At 41.2% G+C, this 22,571-nt stretch overlaps 1 protein-coding gene across 1 annotated transcript in view; it reads left to right on the top strand.

The window, feature by feature from the left end:
- The window catches only part of EPM2A (EPM2A glucan phosphatase, laforin), a 121,827-nt gene extending 101,924 nt beyond the window's left edge, over positions 1-19,903 (top strand). Inside the window, exon 5 of the mRNA XM_088474515.1 lies at positions 19,168-19,903. Within this exon, the coding sequence (XP_088330641.1) occupies positions 19,168-19,445 (278 nt within the window). The 3' untranslated portion in view covers positions 19,446-19,903. The remainder of the gene's footprint in view (positions 1-19,167) is intronic.
- Positions 19,904-22,571: the final 2,668 nt, after the last annotated feature.

The following is a 22,571-nucleotide window of genomic DNA, read 5'->3' as shown; positions in this document are numbered from 1 at the left end:
ACTCGCTTACATGCTCTCCCTTCCTCCTTTTTCATTTTTATACTTTCCCTTCATCCCAAATATCCTCTGACTGAACTTATACTTTTTACCACATCTTACCAATGTTTTTATGAATACTGAAGATAACATTTTTCTCAATTTCAAATTAGCTGAAGAATTTTTCCTATTATGATGTCACCGGTGTATTCTTTATATATGACTTTATACATTGTTATTGGATAATGTATCTATTATGACACCGAATTGTCTTGTTGTTTACCTCTAATAATTCTAATAAATGATTTAAAAAAAGAAAAATAAAGAGGTATAAAACAGCAGCTTATCTGAGTATATGGAAAGAAGTATTTTTCAGAGTTCATGAGACAATGGACAACCACACACAACGCTTTTCATCCTGGGACTTCATCAAGGGGATGATGTGCTACTGGGGTGTTCCGATATTTATACCCCACTGAGAGTTCATTAGAGGTCAGGAGTCTGCATCTCTTCTTGTATGTCAGAAGTTCATACTTTTGTTGGTAATTTACATTGTATTAACTCATAAACTTATCTCCTGAGTTGTATGAATATTGCAGTGATTTGCGCTACATTAAGCAATAATTCTAAGGTACTTTAAACTTTTTAATAGGGCCCTTTTTATTTATGCTTCCGCCCTTCTTAGAGATGTCATATCCGTTTGACTCCCGCGTTCAGCTTCTGAGTATCCTAGTAGTGCTGGCTGCGTCCTCAGTTCCCATCATTTCCACCCTTTTCGGCTTCCATCATCGTGTCATTTCTGCCCTTCTGAGCCTTGTGCTGGCCGCGTCCTATGTTGATCGTCATATCTGCCCTTTCAGCTCGAGCATCGGGATACTTCTGCCCTTTTAGCATGCATCTATTGGGACTCTGCTTGATGTGTCACTGCGTTAATTCCACCCTTCTGATACACATCGCCTGGATATCCACATGGAAACTGGCTTCCACCCATACATAAAATATTATTGCCATGATTGGTGTTTGAGAATTACCTGACTCAGGTGTTGAAGTGGATTCAGCAGAGACCGGCTTAACTGGAACCATGGTTTAGGTAAATAGTTTTATTTGTGATAGAATTGTATAACAGTGAGAAATGCCTTTGGTAATAATTAACAGGAACAGGAAACTTGTAACGTTGGAGTGGAACTAGTAGAGGACTTGGAGGAACCGGACCGGGACCGGCAGGAAGACTTGCTGAGTTGAACTGGTGAACTTGGAACTTGACTCTGGACTGGAATAACGTGGATTGAACTGATGAACTTGGAAGTTGACTCTTGACTGGAGTAATGAGAATTGAACTGGTGAGCTTGGAACTTGACTTCGGACTGGAGTGTCGTGGAACGAACTTGGAATATCACTCCGGACTGGAGTATCGTGGAATGGACTTGGAATATCACTCTGGACTGGAGTATCCTGGGCTGTGCTGGGAAGCACTGGTAATACACAGTAAACAGAGGATCATAAGTCATGCGACAACAATGGACATTATGCACTGGCCTCTAAACTGGTAGAATTTCTGGATGCTCCAGGTGTATTCGTGTAGCAGGACTACAGATAGAAATAGTCTGGCAACCAACAGGATATCCAGATATACTAGGTTTGCAGTTAGCAGGATAACTGGATATAGCAGGTTTTGCAGTAGCAGAAGCCTGGGACATGCTAGTACTCTGAAATAGCACCAACTATACACCACTAGGAATGATGAGATGTTCAGGCCCAGAATGCTATCAGAGGAAGGTGTATATACCCTAGGTCCAGTTGGAATTGGTGGATATGATCAGGTGATCTGGAAGTAGCACTCTGAGTGGTGGAAGGCACAATATGCAGAGAGAGCAGTCATCTCTGCAGGGCTGAGAGTCAGACCTGCACCTGTGATTCCAATCAAGGCTAGCAGTGTTCTCAGACAGAGTAGAGACCAGGTGACTAATCACTGTGGAAAGGAGAGCACAGTCTAAATACACACACAGCAGTGTTACAGACAGCATGATTCAGAGCAGATCTCCCAGGTGAATTGCACACACAGATCCATGGAGCAGCTGGCAGAGGTAAGTCTCAAGGCAAAAGGTAAAAAAACTAGCCAGGGTTGTGACTATTATCAAATAATGGTTTCTCATTCATTACTGAATTGATCTATAACTTAAACAAAAACACATATTAGACTCTATAACACACTTTGGTTTTGTTTTATGAAGACTTAGTCAGCTGACCATATATATATATATATATATATATATATATATATATATGTTTATGTTATGTTTTATACATTATACAGGTGTCAGTAAAGGTAAATATTATGATTAAACCTATGGATATTAAGATTATATTAACTATAAATAGTCTTGTGTAGAAAAACATTTCTTGTTCTTTTTCTGAGACCAAAGTTCTGTGGTTCAGTTCTTTAGAACAGTCAAGTTTTGTCAAAAAAGGGGTTCAATTATAAGTTTTATAGAGCATAATCTAGTAGTCCACAAAAATCTTCTTCCAAAGTGGTTCTGGGTCTTGGTTCACCTTCTTCACCGAGAACTATGTTTTCTCCAAAGATTTGATCTTTACTCTGCCTCTTTACTGGGAGACAGCTTTATTGGGGTACATGGGGCTTACAACACCTGGTATTCCCAGGTGGTCTCCCATCCTGTTACTGAACAGGCCCAACAATGTTTAGCTTCCGGGATCAGACGAGGTCAGGCTTATACGTGGTGGTATGGCTGTATGCATCATTGTTTCCCACTAATGTCCAAGAATTATGTCAGAGGGATCTGTATTTGATCAATGTTTGTTTACTATCCTGTTCACCAAAAATATGTGTCTATTATGGACTGCCTGATAGTTCCTTTTATTTGGGAAGTGTCACCATATTGAGATAACCACAATGTATGGAGACCTTTTTGTAATTGCAGCATCGGGTATTCCTAAGAGGTTCCCCATCTTAGTACTGATCAGGTCCAGTTATGCTTCGCTTCTAAGATCAGGCGAGATTGTGCATATACAGTCAGGTGCATAAATATTGGGACATTGACAAAATTTTCATATTTTGGCCTCTATTCACCACCACAATGGCTTTGAAATGAAACAAACAAGATGTGCTTTAACTGCAGACTTTCAGATTTAATTTGAGGGTAATTACATCCAAATCAGGTGAACGGTGCAGGAATTACAATGGTTTCTATATGTGCCTCCCACTTTTTAAGGGGCCAAAAGTAATGGGACTATCAACTGAAAAGCTATTCATGGACAGGTGTGGGCTATTCCCTCGTTATTTCATTATCTATTAAGCAGGTAAAAGGTCTGGAGTTGATTCTAGGTGTGACATTTGCATTTGGAATCAGTTGCTGTTGATTCTCAATATGAGATCCAAAGAGCTGTCACTATCAGTGAAGCAAGCCATCATTAGGCTGAAAAATCAAAACAAACCCATCAGAGAGATAGCAAAAACATTAGGTTTGGCCAAATCAACTGTTTGACACATTCTTAAAAAGAAAGAACGCACCGGAGAGCTCAGCAACACCAAAAGACCCAGAAGACCACGGAAAACAACTGTGGTGGATGACAGAAGAATTATTTCCCTGGTGAAGAAAAACCCCTTCACAACAGTTGGCCAAATCAAGAACACTCTCCAGGAGGTAGGTGTATATGTGTCAAAGTCAACAATCAAGAGAAGACTTCACAAGAGTGAATATAGAGGGTTCACCACAAGATGTAAACCATTGGGAAACCAAAAACAGGAAGACCAGATTAGAGTTTGCCAAACAACATCTAAAAAAGCCATTACAGTTCTGGAACAACATCCTATGGACAGATGAGACAAAGATCATCTTATACCAGAGTGATGGGAAGAGAAGAGTATGGAGAAGGAAAGGAACTGCTCATGATTCAAAACATACCACCTCATCAGTGAAGCATGGTGGTTGTAGTTTCATGGCGTGGGCATGTATGGCTGCCAATGGAACTGTTCCCTTGTATTTATTGATGATGTGACTGCTGACAAAAGCAGCAGAATGAATTCTGAAGTGTTTCAGGCAATATTATATGCTCCTATTCAGTCAAATGCTTCAAAACTCATTGAACGGCGCTTCACAGTGCAGATGGCAATGACCCGAAGCATACCTCAAAAGCAACCAAAGAGTTTTTTAAGGCTAAAAAGTGGAATGTTATGCAATGGCCAAGTCAATCCCCTGACCTAAATCCGATTGAGCATGCATTTCACTTGATGAAGACAAAACTGAAGGGAAAATGCCCCAAGAACAAGCAGGAACTGAAGACATTTGCAGTAGAGGCCTGGCAGAGCATCACCAGGGATGAAACCCAGCATCTGTTGATGTCTATGCATTCCAGACTTCAGGCTGTAATTGCCTGCAAAGGATTTGCATCAAAGTATTAAAAAGTGAAAGTTAGATTTAGGATTGTTTAGTTTGTCCCATTACTTTTGGCCCCTTAAAAAGTGTGAGGCACATATAGAAACCGTTGTAATTCCTACACCGTTCACCTGATTTGGATGTAATTACCCTCAAACTATATCTGAAAGTCTGCAGTTAAAGCACATCTTGTTTGTTTAATTTGAAAGCCATTGTGGTGGTGAATAGATGCCAAAATATGAAAATTCTGTCAATGTCCCAATATTTATGCACCTGACTGTATATACTGGTATGGCTGCAAATACCTTTCATTTCCCTTGACTTAATCATGATTGACACTCCCTTATTCTCTACTGTACCTGGACTTCCCCCAAAGGTCGCCCTTTATGGGTACTAGTCAGGCCCCACCATGTTTATCCAAAGATGCTTGGGATCTGATAACATCATGGAGGTATAATAGTAGGTAGGAACTATTGGTATCACAGAACGGAGCAATCTCGTAGCTTTCATTAAATCCTTTGGGGACCAGTGTATCTAGTTCGAATAGCCAAAACATCTCTCTTCTTGATAGTAGGTTCCCCAGATCTCCTCCTCTTTCACCCAAAGTCACATGCTCAATGGCTTTAAATGTGATGTCTTCAGGGTTGGAATTATGCTCTATTGAAAAATGTTTGGAGACTGCATGTCCCTCTACTTTGTTTATTATGTTTCGAATGTGCTCCAGAATTCTCCATTTCAGAGGTCTTTTTGTCTTTCCTACATATTTGAGTCCACAAGCGCATTCCAGCAAATATATGACTGACGTGGAGTTACAATTCATAAATATTTTTTATAGTAAACTCTTTAGATCCATCTGAGTTTGTAAAAGTTTTCTTTTTGGGGTGGACGAATTTACATATGTTGCAATGGCCACACTTATAACTACCATTACATCTTAAAATGTTTGAGGTGTTTTTTTCTTTTTCCTGTAGCATACTAGGTGCTAAAAAATCTATCAGGTTTCTAGATTTCCTGTAGATAATCTGTGGTTTTGGTGGCAAGATGTTCTTTAGTACAGGGTCCATTAAAAGAATGTTCCAGTTTTTGTCAAATTATTTCTTGATCTGATTCTCATGACCATTGTGTGTGGTAATGAAGGGTACTGTCTCTCTTTTTTTGGGGTTCCTCCATTCTGTACTTCAGTAGCTCTTTCCTGTCTAGAACTTTAGTTTTCTGTATTGCTGCTGTTAAAGTTTCTTCAGGATATTCTTAATCTCTAAATCTATTTGCATATACTTCTAGTTGTTCATTGCAGGTCTTAGTGTCACTACAATTATGTTTTATCCTGTAGAACTGGGAGTAATGGATGTTTTTCTTCCATTTATCCAAATGGCAGATCTTAAAATGAAGGTAGCTGTTGGCATCTACTCCTTTTATAAAATTATTTGTACAGACTTTCCCCTCAGTTGCTGTTAAAATTAAATATTAAAACTCAATGGCCAGAGTATTAAAGTTTGATGTAAATTTCAAATTCATGTTGTTGTTTGAGATATGTAGTAAAAACTGGTTAAAATTTTCCTCTGTTCCTTCCCAGATAATTAAAATATTGTCAATATATCCTTTGTAGAAAATAACATTGTACTTAAATGGGTTATTGCTGTAGATGTAGGTTTTTTCCCAGCAGCCCATTAACAAGTTTGCAAAACTTGGGGCAAAAGTTGTACCCATAACTGTTCCACATATTTGACGATAAAATTGGTTGAAAAATGTAAAATAATTATGTTTAAGTATAAAAAACATAAGATCACATATAAACTCCTTGTGTAGAACATCCATATTGCCATCCAACTCTAAAAAATCTCTTACCGCATTAATACCTTTTGTATGCTCAATACATGTGTATATGGATTGAATGTCGATTGTTGCCCAATTGTACGTCTGTTTCCACTGGATCCCCTCCAGGCACTGTAGAACACTTGTAGTGTCTTTGAGGAAGGATTCCAGTTCTGTAACATACTTCTGAAGGAAAGTATTATTATTATTATTATCATTTATTTATATGGCGCCACAAGTGTTCTGCAGTGCCTTACAAAGTACATAAACAAATAGATTGATTTACAGTGACTTACAGTAGAGTACAGTACAATACATTACAGGACATGGATAATATACATTGCTACATTCACAACCATAACACCCAGATAAGAAACAATGCAAAGCAACCAAGTGTTAGGTGCCCTGGTAGAGAGTAAGACATAGATGAAGATAGAGTAAAGAGAAGCACAAGAGGGTAGTGGGCCCTGCTCATAGGAGTTTACATTCAAAGGGGGAAGGACAGACAAACAGGGGTTAAACAGATGGGGTAGGCAGGGAGGAAGGAGTATGTAGCAGCAAGTTAAGATGAGAGCTGGAAGGCTTTGATGAAATAGTGGGCCTTGAGAGCCCGTTTCAAGTGTCAATGAATTTAGACAAATGAGAGGTGTGACTCAATTCCTGCTATGATTGGTTTACCCGGAAGTTCCATAAGTGATTTATGAATCTTCGATAAGAAGTAGAAAATGGGGGTTGTGGGGTTCGTTTTTGTTAAGAACTGGAACTCTTCTTTAGTTATAATATTTTTGTGTAGGCCATATACTAGGATCGTTCTTAGTTCTTCTATGTACTCTTCCACTGGATCTTTATCCACTTTCTCAAACTAGTTCCTATCACCAAGCAGTCTTTGAGCTTCTCTTAGATAGTATGCATAATCCATGATCACTAGCCCACCCTTTAACAGCTGCTTTTAAAACTATTTCCTGACTTTTCTTGAGGTTCTTTAGAGCGTCCTTTTCCTGATTATTTAAGTTCTGTTTTTTAATATGGTTCACCTCCTTTTCACATAGATCATTTTTAACCATCTCATAGAATACATTTATATAGTTCCCCTTTGACTCTAATGGATAGTACGTTGATTTACCCTTCAGACCGGATTTGGAAGTAGACTCATTATAATTCTTTATAGGTGCTAGTTCCTTCTTCATAAAGTGTCTCTTGAGCGTCAGATTCCTCACAAAATTGTTTGTCAATAAATATGTCAAATTTGTTCATACTACTCGTAGTTGTGAAGTTCAATCCTTCACTCATTAATAAAATGTCAGATTTGGTTAATATATGCTGGGAAATGTTAAAGATACCCTTTGTTTTAGGGTCTATTGGAGATTTCTCCTTTTTAAGTTCCTTCATCCTACCACCCCATTTTCCTCTTCATCTCTGTACCTCCTTTTTAGAGGGGAGGCTGTTCTTGTAGTTTCCCTGAAGGTCAACTTTCTGTTGCTTGTGATGCGGTCCTGTCCTGGTGATAAAAAAGGTCACTGTCTCTATTGGAATCTAGATGTTGAAGCACAGAAAATCTATTCTTTGGCTGAGTGACTGCAGGTCTGGGGTGTAGACTACCCTCCTGATTCTTTCTAGAACTAAATATTTTCCAAGAGGCTATTCTCCAGCTTAGTTCCTCTGCAGAGTCATGTCTTCTAGTAGTTCTTTCATGTTTTTGGAATCTACTCCAGTTTTTAACTTTATTATGTTCATAGTCCTTCTTATTTCTAATGAACTTTTTCTCTTTGCTCTTCATGACTGCTTCTTCTACTCTTTCAACTTTTCTCAGTAATACTTTCTCATTCTCTTTATAGTTCTCTTTTTCTTTTAGCTCCTCCATTCGAGATTCCATTTTAGTAATCTCCTTCTCCAAATTGGAGAGTACCACCTTTTTCTCTTCTATAATTAATCTCATTAAATCTATAGAACATTTATCTAAAATACTGTCCCAGTCTTTTCAAAAATTCTGGGTTTTCCAAACCAAAGGTAGGATTTTTCAAAAGTCTCAAACCTCTAGGGATTCTATTCACAGAGATGTAGTTCTCCAGTCCTATATTTTATTATTGGTGCCGAACCCACCTAATTTATATATATATATATATGTATATATATATATACATATATATTTACCATATGCAGAGGGCACTCTATACCATATGCAGGCGGCACTCTAGGGACTTGACAAACTGTTAAGGAAACACTGTCACAGCTCTATAACGTCCAACATTTTGGTTTACCTATTATTAAACCTCTCTCTTTGTTATATATAAAAAAACACAAAAACAAAGGCTCTAGCCTTCTGGGCAATTGAAATGTATATATAAAGGGTGTTAATAGCAGACAGCAGCCACCATACAAAATGTTCAGAACTTGACACCCCAAAAGATCAGAACAGTGATACTAAAAAAGATGAGGCACTGTTAAGTTATACTATTTATTAAAAACTCAAAAATCATACATATCAAACAAATGATTATAATCACAGAGCTGGTAACACATGTATCCATTGCACTTCTATCTCACTCTATTGGTACTGACTGCAAAGGCTACAAAGTAACAATCCGTTTGTATATCAGGCTTAATTGTAAAAGCCCAACTCTCCCTGCTACTATCCTATATACCTTTCAGCTTGCTTATTACAGCTTTATTTGCACTCAATGATTGTTGGATAAAACCTGCTAACAGACAATCACCACTTTCACACTACAAACAATAACCCAGGTTATTGCACATGAAAGCACAGCAAACCGGGTTACTGTGCTGTGTGAAAGGGCCAGGTTGTAAGAAGCCGGGTTGAGTGAGCTGGCATTTCAACCCTGGTCACAAGAAGGTTTGAAGACGGGTTCAACATGGCTCAACATGCAGTGTGTTACATCAACCCAGGTCCCGTTACAATTAATGGAAGAGCTGGCACTTGGAGATGATCTCATTGCCGGGTCGGGCTGCCAGTCTGAAAGGGGTCTCAGCCAAGTTGCACCCGTGATGGATACGTGAACAAAATCCCAGGTGCGAACCGGCATTCAGATGTGAAAGTGGTATATTGTAGCTATAAACATATATGAACTGAAGCTTACTCACATACTGCTACAGCTTTTCTTTATTTCACAGTTAGAGATCAATTAACATCTCTGACTGGTCACAACAGTGACTGCTGTGGTTGGACATTTTTGCTGTTACTAACAGAGTGAAACCTAATCACTGCTTCTATTAACATTGCAGGTATACTGATAATTTTTGCCCGCTCACATAACGCTGATAATATTTTTCCTGATAATGGCTTTTTTGAATTGATATATTTCAATGTAGCCTGTTAACCAAGAGGCTTATATTTATATATAGAACACTAAGATGACCTATTAAGGGATTAAGGTGCATTTTTAAACAAATATATTTATATCTATGCATTTTTTTTCTCTTTTATGTCAATTGTGTGATATGTGTGATTTAGAGATTTTTAGTAAATAGTTTAACTGAATAGCGCCTCTACTTTGTATTGCCTGGCTCTACAAAGTGGTTTTGAGATGGATTCCAATTGATATAAGCGTCTGCTAGCCTATAGCTATCTGAGGCTGAAAGCTGATGGTGCTGAGCATTGGAGGAGGATGAGGTCCCGCTGGAACAAGGAGTGGTTGAGGAGGAGGGAAACTCTCTCCCATTTGCCTCTGCTCAAGGAGATTAGGGAGAACAACCCGGACAATTACCACAACTAACTGCGTATGGATGATGACACATTCCAGGAGTTGCTGCATCTGGTGACCCCCTATATCCAGAGGCAGGACACTGGCATGAGGAGGGTTATCCTGGCTGAGGAGAGGCTCATTGCTACCCTGGGGTACCTGGCAACAGGAAGGTCTTTCAAAGATCTGAAGTTTGGCACGCTCATTTACGCCCAGGCTTTGGTCCGCATCATCCCAGACACCTGTGATGCCATTGTGAATGTCCTGAAGTTCTACTATTTTAAGGTGAGTAAAAACACTACACATTTTTTTTTCTGGTTAAAGAAAATATTTAGTTTTTTTTCACACTGAGGGAAAAAAATCAACCAACATGGCTGTAAATATCAATAAATGTATTTTTTCTTAAAAGCAAAACTAACATGGCTGCTTTTTAATGGAGACCAAAACCAACATGGTTTGAAATGTATAAAAACTGGTATATCAACAAGTTTTATCTCTCCCAATAGCTAGCTGGCTTCATGGCATATGGTGAGTCAGATAATGGATTGAATAGACCAAGAAGCACATGGCCCAAGTCCAGATTGAGGCCCCGGCATTCCCCAATCTGTCCTTGCGCCATGCGTTTAGTGACCCTGTCCAATCCACATCATCAGCACCGTATACCATGCAGTAGCTATTGGGAGAGATAAAACTTGTTGATATTTTAAATGTACTATACTTTTAAAAATGTACAAATTCGGGTAAATTAGGGCTCCTCATCCTCCACCAACATGGCTCTGTAAAGAACCTCAGAGGAGGATGTGGAGGGGTTGGTGGTTTCGGGAGTCAGGTAAGTGGGATGGGGTGTAGGGTGGGATGGGGTTGGCCCCAGTTGTGTGGCCTGGTAGGTTGGTGGTGGGTAGGAATGGGATGAGGAAGACCAATAGGGTGGCTGGACTGTTGTCAGGGGCAGAAGCTCAATTGTCAGCCTCGTGCTGCCCAGCTGTTTGAATTTCCCCCAGGCAACAATATCATGAATCAGCCTTTCAAATGGAGCTGCTGTTGTTCCTCCATAGCCCTTAAACTGCTGGAAATATGTGTGCCCAGGTTGTCAAACATGTCAGGGGGTTTGGCGAGGGCATGCTCGACTTGTCGCAACAGGGCATCTGACTGCGAATGGGTTTTGCACTGGTATGTTCTGTGGTTTGCAGCAGGCTGACTCACTTCGGTCTCGCTCTCGCTTGGCTGTGGTGTTTGCGGGCTAAAACACCGGTCCAAGTCAGGTGTAGCAGACTGTAGGAGGAAAGAGAGAAAAGATTAATGTTTATATACTGTAAATTTTGTTGTTTCTTCTTTATTCCAGTTCCCAACAATGGTGGAGGAGTGGCAGACCATTGCTGAGGAATTTGAATGCCGGTGGAATTTCCCCAACTGCAAAGGAGCTATTGATGGCAAACATCCGCATTACCCCACCTGCCCACAGCGGCTCCTTTTTTTTTTAGTATAGTGTTGATGGTGGTGGTGGTAAATTTATTTTTTTTGATGTGGACAAAAATGGTAGTGCTTTAGATGGTGGATCATTCAAGCAAACTTTATTTTATGACAGACTTACCACCAACCATCTGAATTTGCCATCAACAGCGGTTACCGAGCATGGCCTGAAATATGTTTTTGTGCCAGACGAGGCATTTACTTTACATGAGCACTTACTAAAGCTGTATGGACAAAGGGACCTGACCAAAGAAAAGCACATTTTCAACTACCACCTATCCAGGGCATGGCAAATAGTTGAAAATGCGTTTGGGATTCCCGGTAGCCATTTCAGGATATTTCATACGGTTATAAACTTTCGTGTGGGTAAAATTCATTTTGTCATTCTGGACTGCTGTGTCGTACACAATTTCTTATGAAAAACCAGCTCAAAACAACAGCGGACATTAGACAACAGAGATGGCCGATTACGTCCAGGAACAACCACACGAGATTGAGCAAATGCCCTCTGTGGCCACCCCCACAGTAATGGAGACAATAGGGAGTGCGTGGGCTAAACAGGTCAGGGAGCAATACCTGGCCTACTTTAATGGAGTGGGGGCAGTACCATGGCAGGAGGACAGTGGCCCTGATTCAGAGCCAGACGCTCTGACAGAGCGCTTGCTCTGAATCAGGGCCGTCCCTCCTCCTTTTTGGAGCAGCCTCCTGGCCACTCGCATAGCTGTGGGTGACCACCCACAGCTATAGTGAGCGGCCAAAATGATGGTCACGATGGTCAAGACCATTGTGACCATCGTGCTTGAGACGAGACCCTTGCGGTAGGGTCTCGCTGCCGCAAGCCCTGGAGTGCTTTTGGCTCTATCAGAGCCAAAAGCACTCCCACTGACATCACTAGTGATGTCAGTGGGGCCGGCCCCAGATGGTAGGCGTTCCCATGGGAACGCCTCCATCTGGGCAGCCACGCCCCCGGCACACCAACCAAAGGGGGCGTGCTGTCAATCACCATCGACAGCACGCCCCCTTTGTTGCGAGACCCATAACGATGGCTTGGCCGTCGTTATTTGGGTCTTGCGCATGCGCACGATGGAGCCGCCTCCGTCATGCGCACTTGGGCAACATCGGCCCGCTTGCGAGCACTCAGTGCTCGCGAGCAGTCTGAATTAGGCCCTGTATCCGCTAAACACCTGTGAACAATAGTGGACTCCTGAACAATTTAAAAACAATTGGCATGGTGTGTATGTGTACTTACCATATCCAAAGAGGATGGCTGATCATTCTCACACCCTGCTCCTCGGGGACACTGTCTACCATGAACGTTTGTGATGCTCGCTGCGGCTCCTGTTCATGGAGGAACTTCAGTAGGTGGTAATACCACAAGGTGCTTGTATATACGTCATCTGCCCCCACTCCAGATGCCCGTGAATCCTGCTCTTTCTTATGCTCCTTCACATAGACTCAGTGGTGGGCTGGGCCGGGGGGCAGTGTGCCATGTGCCTCCAGGCCGCTCCATCACCATGCATCATGGGTCGCCTCCTCAGACAGCAAAGGGCCCTGGTGGTCCAGTGTGTTATGCTGCTCTGTTGCAGCCATGGCTGCATTCCGACTTTGACTGTCGGTGGCAGCTGCGGCCACATGATCTTACTGTGTGTCCTGCAGGCAGCTGCACGGCCACCACCAGGATGAGGGCTGCTGCTGTCAGTCCACCCCGGGCCGTGCAGCTAGTGATGAGTGCCACTGCGTGCCTTCCGGAGCAGTACATTCTACAGTAAAGTTTATTTATTTATTTTTTTCACAAAGAACCGGCGCATGTGACATCATGATGTCACGCGCACCGCAGAGAGAGAAGAGAACTCAGAGGAGCCAAGTGAGCAGAGGCCTGTAAGGTAAGTGTGGGGACTGGCTGGGTACATAGAACGTGGGCTGCTGGAGACACAGAGGTTGGGCTGCTGGGGCCATAGAAGATGGGCTGCTTGGGCCTTAGAAGGGGGCTGACTGGGGACATGGAAGGGGGCTTCTGGGGCTGGCTCTAGACACAGAAGGAGGGCTGCTGGGACTGGTGATACAGAAAGGGGGCTGCTTGGGATGGAGACACAGAAAGGGGGCTGCTGGATCTGGGGACATATAATGAGGACTGCTGGGGCTGGTTGGGGACACAGAAGAGGGACTGCTGGGGATAGAGACTCAGAAGGTGGTCTGCTGTAGATGGGGACACAGAAGGGGGGCTGCTGGAGCTGGGGACACAGCAGTGGGGCTGACTGGAGAGACAGAAAGAATACTGCCGGGGCTGGAAACAGAGAATGGGGGCTGGCTGGAAATGGAAAGACACTGCAGAAACATGTAGTGCAGTGAAAGGAGAACAACATATCGTGCAGTGAAAGGAGAACATTGAAGGGGAGGGGAAGGGATGCTGTGCCCAGACCTGCCTACAGACTGTCACCCACAACATCTGCCCCACATACACTAACTGTATCACCTACTAGACCTGCTCCCGCACACTCACCATGTCACCTACCAGACCTGTCCCCGCACACTCACCCTGTGACCTAAAAGACCTGTCCCCGCACATTCACCCTGTCACCTACCAAACCTGTCCCCGCACACTCACCCTGTAACCTACTATACCTGTCCCCGCACACTCACCCATTCATCAATCATACCTGTCCCAGGATGTAGATTATTATTAATATGTACATGCATATGTATTATACACACATGTACATATATACACTGTAGATAGATATAATATATGGATAATAAATAATGTAAATGTATAGAAAATTTATATTCTATCTATCTATAGTTTTCTGTCACAGTTTTTTTTTATTGACAAGCCAGGGCCACTTGCTTGTGTTTGCCCCCCAGCCTGAAAGTTGCCAGCCAGCCCCTGCATAGACTGTTTGTAGGTTTTGGATTTTTGCCTTTACCCATTTTGGACAGGCCTCATCATGGTACGGCAAACTAAATGTTACCAGCTCTTCTATTGCAGCAACTCTCTTGGTCTTGTTGCTGTAATCCTTACTTTTGACACACCACAAACACTCATGGGCGCTGTCACGACACCGTGCCCAGCCTACGCTCAAATATGCCAACCTGACATAGCAAGGCGGTTGTGACGTGGGTTTCACCTAAGCTGCCACCACGAAGAGTATTAAAATAGCACTCTTACATTCGCCAGACACTTAAATCTCACTTAAACTCACAATTATTACACAAATGTAGCATGGGCCTCTCCTGGCACGTGAATTCATTAGAGGACAGAGATAATGCTGATAAAATTTAGGATTTATTGAGAAAATATCTCCAGGGTTAAGTTACAAGGAAAAACAGGTGAATAAACAAGACATACAGATATAAATGCACAGATTGATTACAGATAAAAGTAAATGATGAAAGTCAGAATCCTAAGTTGTCTTACGCTGAGATATTTAGGGAACCTGTGTGGAGGGAGACCACGATAGACACAGATGGGGTAGCACTCTTAGCACGCAGCTAATCTAACTGCAGGTTCATCTGATCTACGATGCCAATTCACGACGCCGGGGATGCGCATCGGCATCGTAATAGTCTAGAAAATGCAATTTTATACATGATTAGTTGTTACGATTGATCGAAATTGGCCATTATTGTCCTATGATGGACAACCAATGTGGTAATCCAGCAACAACCACAGGGGGTTTAATGACCAAACACTATGGCTTTAGTTTTATTTTGCTGTAGCTCTTTAATTGAATTATTAAAGTAAAAAAAATGTTTTTTAATTTACCCTGCCATCTGAAGCATTGTGCTTCCTGTACTGCACAGTGGAACGCATCAGATGACCGCTTAGGCCATGCCCCCACCTATAGTAAATAGTGCTTCAGCCACATTTCTTCAGTCTGGTAAATTGGATCAAATGAACTAATTTATTACTAAATAAAGTATTTTGTATGTGTGTGTTAATTTAGTCTTTTGGAGATGGGGGAAATGATGCTATGTTTAGATCACAAATTTCGATCTGGCTGTGCATGTTAATACTGTAGCAGTGATACTTGTATTATGCTATAAGCAAATATTTTTTTTTTAAATTAAGGGGGAAATTCAATTAGCTGCGATAAAACGTTAACTTTTTGTGTGTTAACATATAAAACCTATCGCCCGTTAATTTAACTTTTCGCCTCTTTGTGCACTCCCTTTTTTGGTTCAATTTAATTCTAAAGTTTGTTTTCCGGCATTCTTGCAAGTTTTACATGCCATAAGTATAGGTGAAAATCTGTCTGTACCCCCACAAAAGGGAACCTTTTATAGGATAAAAATATAGAAGTCTACTAGTGGCCACAATAAAAGTATTTGGGGTTCTTAAATTGTGTCAAATGTCTGTTATAAGCATTTATCTAAATCAGTGAAAAAATCATAGAAAGCAAGTGTTTTTTTTTTGCAAAATTAATGTGCTGCTTAAATTGGAGTGCATAATAATGCCTATAAGTATATATTTGTGTCATTTTAAGCCACTTTTAAAAAAACGTCAAAATACACCTCTTAACACCAACCTGCAATCTTAAAAACACCTGTTCCACTCATACAGCACCCCCATATACCTGTCCTACATCAATTATCCCATTTTCCTGCACTTTGCACAGTTTCACCACAAAAATGACATGTCATTATTGGCCAAATTAAGCTAATTAATAAAATTGTTTTTGCCTTATTAGTCAGTAAGGGTTCTGAACCCTGACATTTTTTACCTTTTAAAATAGGGATTTTCTCCAACTTTTCACCTGCTCAGGAGGTGGTGAAAAGAAATGTACGTTAAATCTCATGAAGAATTTTTGCACGTTAACTTGCAGGCTAATTGAATAGGGTGACATTTTTTTTTCACCTGAAATTCACTTTTATGCACTGACACTTTTACGCTAAGTAGCGATAATGGGTAATCGTGGTTAATTAAATTCCCCCCTAAATAAGAAAATCAATATAAGAGACGTATTAATTTCTAAAAGAATTTCTGCAGAATGCTAATAAAGTGTTTTAACTGTGTACCTTTGCAGAAAAATTTTATGTGGCAAAACAATAAAGTGTCAGCGTTAAAGATTAGCAATTTCGATGTACTTTTTATTTTCACTTGGAGTTTTGCAGCGGAAAAGGCCGTTTCTCAGAATGGTGAAATTCCAGCTATACAATCTGAAAGTATGGTCTAAAAATAGATTTGGGATGATGACGATCAATTACTTCTACCACATGGTGATTTTGGGGAAGGACTTTGCTAAATTTTGCCCATTTCTTGATAGTGAAAGTGATCCGATTTTTCTTTATTGTACTAAAAACAACATATATGAGTCATTTTGTAATATGCAGCTAATTTCCCCAAATTATTGTTTATAATTAATGATTTATTCCAAAAATTCCAAAGGTAGCAATGAATCAACTGCTACTGCATGTAGATTGTACATTGATACCATGGCATGAAGACACGATTGCTATGTACTGTACATTAAATTTCTTAAAACAGGTCTTTGTCTCTGTTAGTGAAACAGAACAATAAAGTTTCATTTTTAAATTCTGTGCAGTAACTTTTAAATCAAACTGGAACTCTTGGTGATTAAGACATGAAAACATATCAGCTTTTTTAAACCATTCCTAATGAGCATATAAAAAAGAAATCAATGCCAATATCGATCATTTGTCTTGAACATTTTGTCTCAGTGTTATGTGCCATTCAACTTAAAAAATAAATTACTTTTATTTAGAGCAATTGACTTCATTTGCCAGGCTATGCAACCATGACTTCTTGAAAACATTAGAGGGCAAAATATCAGAGAAATAAAGAAAGAACATAATGTTGTTTATGAAGAAATGTCTTCAAGCTTTCTCTTCTGTGTAACAAAAATATTGTTTACAGTAAATTAATGTTACTAGACATGTACTTTGGCTTACTTGTTTGTGGCCTCATTGATTAAGGTTGGTACACACTGGACAATATGTACCGAGATGGTATGTCGGGCTGATCACTCATTCCATCATTCATTAACATAATAGGGCCGCATACGATATTGTCAGGTTTGATATGCAGCACATCAAACTTGATGACGTTGCATGTGACCAAGGGAGCTCGCATATTGTGCATACACACTGCACAATTTGTCATTATGATTTGGCTAAATCCCAGTGTGTACCCAGCATTGCACATCTAGATATTTGGGGGTCAGACAATGTGGTGTTAGTGAGGTATTAGTTGTGGATCCATACTGTTTGGGAAGGATAAGGTATGTGGGATGCTATATAAATTTAGGGATACTGATTTTGAAGAAAATACATCATATCCTTCACTCATCCTGATGACTCATATACATGTGTAAATCTGGATGGCTTTTCATGTTAGCAGCTGGCACCAATCCTCACCGTTGAGACATGTTATCAAGAATGCCAAAATATACCCATTCCTCATACAGTCACAATTATCAACTACTTCAGATTAAGTAAACCCATGGCAGGCCTCCTCTCAGGTTATTGCTGTACTGTCTTCACTACTAATTCTTCAAAAAAGGAAAACGCATTGTAGCCACATTGGATGGTGGGAAACTGGAACTATCTCCAACTTCACCCGACAGGGCCTGGTGTTGAAGGTAACCTCTATTTAATTTTTCTAGAGAGCAAACCAAATTATTATATAATGGGCTGAAATGCCTTTCTAGCAGTTGGGTATTAAAGCTAGAGGGAGGCCAAGGTCCCCCTCACAGCTCTCAGTGATCGCTAGGCACAAGATGGAGTAAGACCTGCCCCCTTCCCCAACACTCTCACCGTCATCACAAGATGGAGTAAAACCTGCCCCCTTCCCCCGCTCAGGTGCACTGAAGAACAGTGAAAGTCCCTTCCCCAACACTCTCACCGCCATCACAAGATGGAGTAAAACCTGCCCCCTTCCCCCGCTCAGGTGCACTGAAGAACAGTGAAAGTCCCTTCCCAAACACTCTCACTGTCATCACAAAAAAACACACCTACAGAGTACAAGCCCCCCAATCACCCACCCACCTACCTACAATGGACATCTCCTGGCCACAAATATACACAGCATGTGCTCAGAATTTCCAAAGTAGATTTACCCCTCAGTACAATTAACAGTCTCTGCTACAATTGTTGCATTCACTATATTGGCTTTATTGAGAAAGTTAGTGAATAAAACACTGAAATACAAGGTTTGGACTCTCTGGGAGTGGAGGCGGGACCGCATGATGTCATGACGTCACACAATACTCGGACAGTGCTCCTCCGGGAGCGCTGTGATCGGGTGATTTCTTCGGGCAAAAGGGCCCCTCCACGGGCTCCTAGGGTTACGACGGGCCCTAGGCGAGCGCCTAGGATGCCTAGCTGGAAATCCAGCCCTGGCTTAAGGTAGTCTCTGGCATTTTGCTAGAGTGTATCGCACATGCTCATAGCTCTGTGAAAATATCGCTAGTGCCATTTTCCTGGAGGTTTCTTCAAAGGTGACCACAGCCGCTACATAGGGTTAAGTATATTGAATGGATGCAACATGTGTGGTGTGGGTCACCCTAGACCCAGGGGCCCACGTGCACCGCACATACTACACCCATTATAGATACACTGCTGGCTATATTATTTTGTTATGTAGCTGATACTGTTGTATGGTGTCCTTATAATAGCCAGTTTGTGTTGAAAAGTATGCAGCATGCTCCTAGATGCTAGTTTTGTCTGATATTGATCCACATATTTATTTTAAACTTATAAAACTAATGTTATTTAAAGTAGTTTTGTTAAAATGACAATATCCATAATAAAAATGGGTAAGCTTTTTTGTGCTAATACTTTGTTCTTGTCTTCAATAGGCCGAGTTCAGATGTTGCCACAAGCTGTATACCTCCTCTATGGGCTTTTGGAAAATGGCCACACAGTGTATGTCCATTGCAATGCAGGGGTTGGCAGATCCACTGCTGCAGTATGTGGTTTTCTCATGTATGTGATTGGTTGGAGTCTCCGAAAAGTACAATACTTTCTTGCCTCAAGAAGGCCAGCCGTATACATTGACGAAGTAGCATTGACACACGCTGAAGAAGATTTCCATCTGAAGTTTGGTCGGCTTCATTCTACTGTGTGTAGAATTTAGAACAGAGCTGGACAATTCATAGACTTTAAGGGTGGTAAGCAATTGTTGCGCCCCTGTACGCGCCCGACAGGAGCTATTGAATTGTTTCTCCAGTCGGGCGCGATCAGCTACCGGCGCACCATTTCAGCTCGCAGCCTCAGGAGGTTGCGAGCTGAAATGGGTGAAAAGTGACATGTTTGGCCCCCAAAGATCACTTTTCGCGATCGTGCCCAGCACTTTGGTCGGGGGTAGCTGTTTTATGCGGCTACTTTGAGCACGATCAGCGCAAAAAACAGCAAAAATGTAATAGCGCCCCATGATCTCCCGTCACTTGAGACAGGAGATCAGACGCGCTATAACAATTGAATACTGCCCTAAGAACACAGTATTTGTTGCATGCAGGTCTTTCAAATAGTTTTGTTTTCAAACCCTTGTAGTTATAATTATTGGAAGTTATTAAGTACAGTATTATAAAAATATTAAACCAATCTTTTTCAGTCTATTGTCTTTTCTGCACTTTTTAACCAATGAAACATTTTTTTTTTGCACACAAATAATTTAGTAGGATGAATTCCTACGCTGACAAAAACAGTCCATCTGAAATTGATGTTCAGTAATTCACATTTTTTATCTAAAGATATTTGAAACAAGTCAGATCACAATTATTACTATTAATAGCAAACATTTAAATCTTTCTTAAATAGGTATAATAAGGGTGATAAGAGAAGGAAAGGAACACAGAATTGTTGGGTACTCACAGGCCAGGACAGTTTACGACCAGATGGATAGGTACTTTGGGGTAAATTCACTAAAGTGAGAGTTTTTAGAAGTGGAGACGTTGCCCATAGCAACCATTCAGATTCTAGCTATTATCTTCTAGAACAGGGATGGGGAACCTCAGGCCCGAGGGCCGTATATGGCCCGCGGGATTATGTTGTCTGGCCCTCTGAGCTTTTTTCTGCTAACCTCATCTGGCTAGCATGGTGCCTAGAATGGCACCCTGCAGCCAGAATATATGCAGCGGTGCCACTTGGAGCATCCTTACGACGCTTCAGATGGTCACACCGCTGCCCTTACAGCTCCCCGGAGCATCCTCTATAATCACCAGCAATTGTGAACCCGCCCCCGCGTGACGTCACATAGGGGGGAGTGGAAAACACCGGGCCCATGAACAATGTTTTATATATCACAATGGCCCTCGGTAGAAAAAAGGTTCCCCACCCCTGTTCTAGAAGGTGCTAGTTAAATGTTAAGGGAATGAAGCGAATGTGAACTGCGCATAGGAGAGGTGAGTTTGGACTTTTGTATGTGTTTGTTTTTTTACGTATTTCTTTAGTTGTGGAACTACAAGTGCCAGCGGGCCCTAATGCCCCGCATGCTGGTATTTGTGGTTCTCCAAATACCAGCATGCGGGGGAGGCTTGCTGGTATTTGTGGTTCTACAACTAAAGACAATATTTAACCCTTTATTTTACACAAAACACTAACACTATCAACCCGGCACCCACCACCCTAGGGTGCTGGGGATCGCCCCGGGCTATCAGTGTAGACCTGGGGTGCATTTTGGCCCCTGTATTTTTAGAACCAGGACGGGCTTTATAATGCCCGGGGCTGGTAATGCTTTTGGGGAGGGGGTGCACGTCATTTTTTTTTTAAAACACACACAGAAACCATTACGGATCTCACTGATCTGTGATGGCTTCTCTAAAACTCGCACCTTTTAATGCTACTCGCATTAAAAGGTGTCAGTTTACATAGTCCTAAACTTGACTAAACTCGCATATGCAGTAGCCTCGAGCTGAAACGTTCGCAGGCTATTGAATTTGCGAGTTTCGGTACAAACTCGCACTTTTTAAAAGTGCGAGAAAGTGCAAGTTTGTACTGTTACTAAAACTGACTACCTATTACATTTGGCCCTATGGCAACATTTTTGTTTATACTCTGTTTTTGTGTTTTTTCCACACTGCTGGCACTGGGGAGCACTGTGGTACCTTATTTATTAAGAATGACTTGGAACATTTACATAGTATTAGTTATCCTAGACATAGTTTGAACTCAATCTCATAAGCTGGAGTCTTCTTGAAGCCTTTAATGATATCATATCCCTGATGTCTTACTTCCCTCCTTTCCATAAGATGCCTATGAGTTGATGGGCTTCTAACAAGACTAAAGGCCCCCATACATCAGCAATTGATTGCAGCATTCGTGCAATTTGCAACTGATTGCGTATAAAAATCGTTCCCTTTTTTAATTTATTGCAGAATTGCCACAATCAATTGAAAAAGGTAAAGATTTTTATACACAATCGATTGCAAATTGCACTATTGCTGCAATCAATTGCTGAATGTATGGGGGCCTTTAACTAAAACTCACTTATTCCCACACTGAGATAATGCTCATACAGCTTAAGGCCCCCATACATCAGCAATCGATTGTGGCAATTCTGCAATTTGCAATCGATTGTGTATAAAAATCTGCAATGTATGGGCTTCACAGATCGCAGATTGCAACCAAAAAGTAATTGGAATTGTTAAATCAGATTGTCCAATATGTTGGTTTTCACAGATCGATTGGGGCTGTAAATTGCTAGTGTATGGACTTGATCAGCAGATTTGCCGACCGTTACTAGTAAAATGATGGGCCTTTCAAGATTGACAGATCTGTGTTTTCTGCAATCGATCTGCAAATCACTGAAAAAGATCTGTAATGTATGGGCGCAGATTGCAAGATGATTGCTAGATTGGGAAATCCTAAAATCGTGCAATAAATCTTCAAATTGTTTAATTGTGGTTTCCAGATTGCTGATGTATGGGGGCCTTTAGTTAGTGGAAAATGTCACAGCATTAATTAATTGAATAATCAAGATCAAACTTTTAGGTTGCCAAGAAAGTATTGCAGACAATCATAATACAGACTGGGCTGGATTGTATGTCCCAGACACAGCTTTGATGTTCCCCAAGGACACTTCCAGGTCACCTATCAAGTGCAGGACACCTCATCTAACTTCATGTCACAATTGTTAGTTATGAAAATAGTGCCTGTACTCTCATTGGAATTATTAGCTGCACTAGATGTTACCATGTTATATACACAGGATCTGCCACAAATAAGACACATAACATTAATCTGGGACATTAGGATGTGTGTA

The sequence above is a fragment of the Taudactylus pleione genome, unplaced genomic scaffold, assembly GCF_031769625.1.
Source record: "Taudactylus pleione unplaced genomic scaffold, aTauple2 ptg000154l, whole genome shotgun sequence".
Lineage (NCBI taxonomy): Eukaryota > Metazoa > Chordata > Amphibia > Anura > Myobatrachidae > Taudactylus > Taudactylus pleione.
Note: the sequence above shows the minus strand (reverse complement) of the source record. Positions and strands in the feature narration are given on the sequence as shown.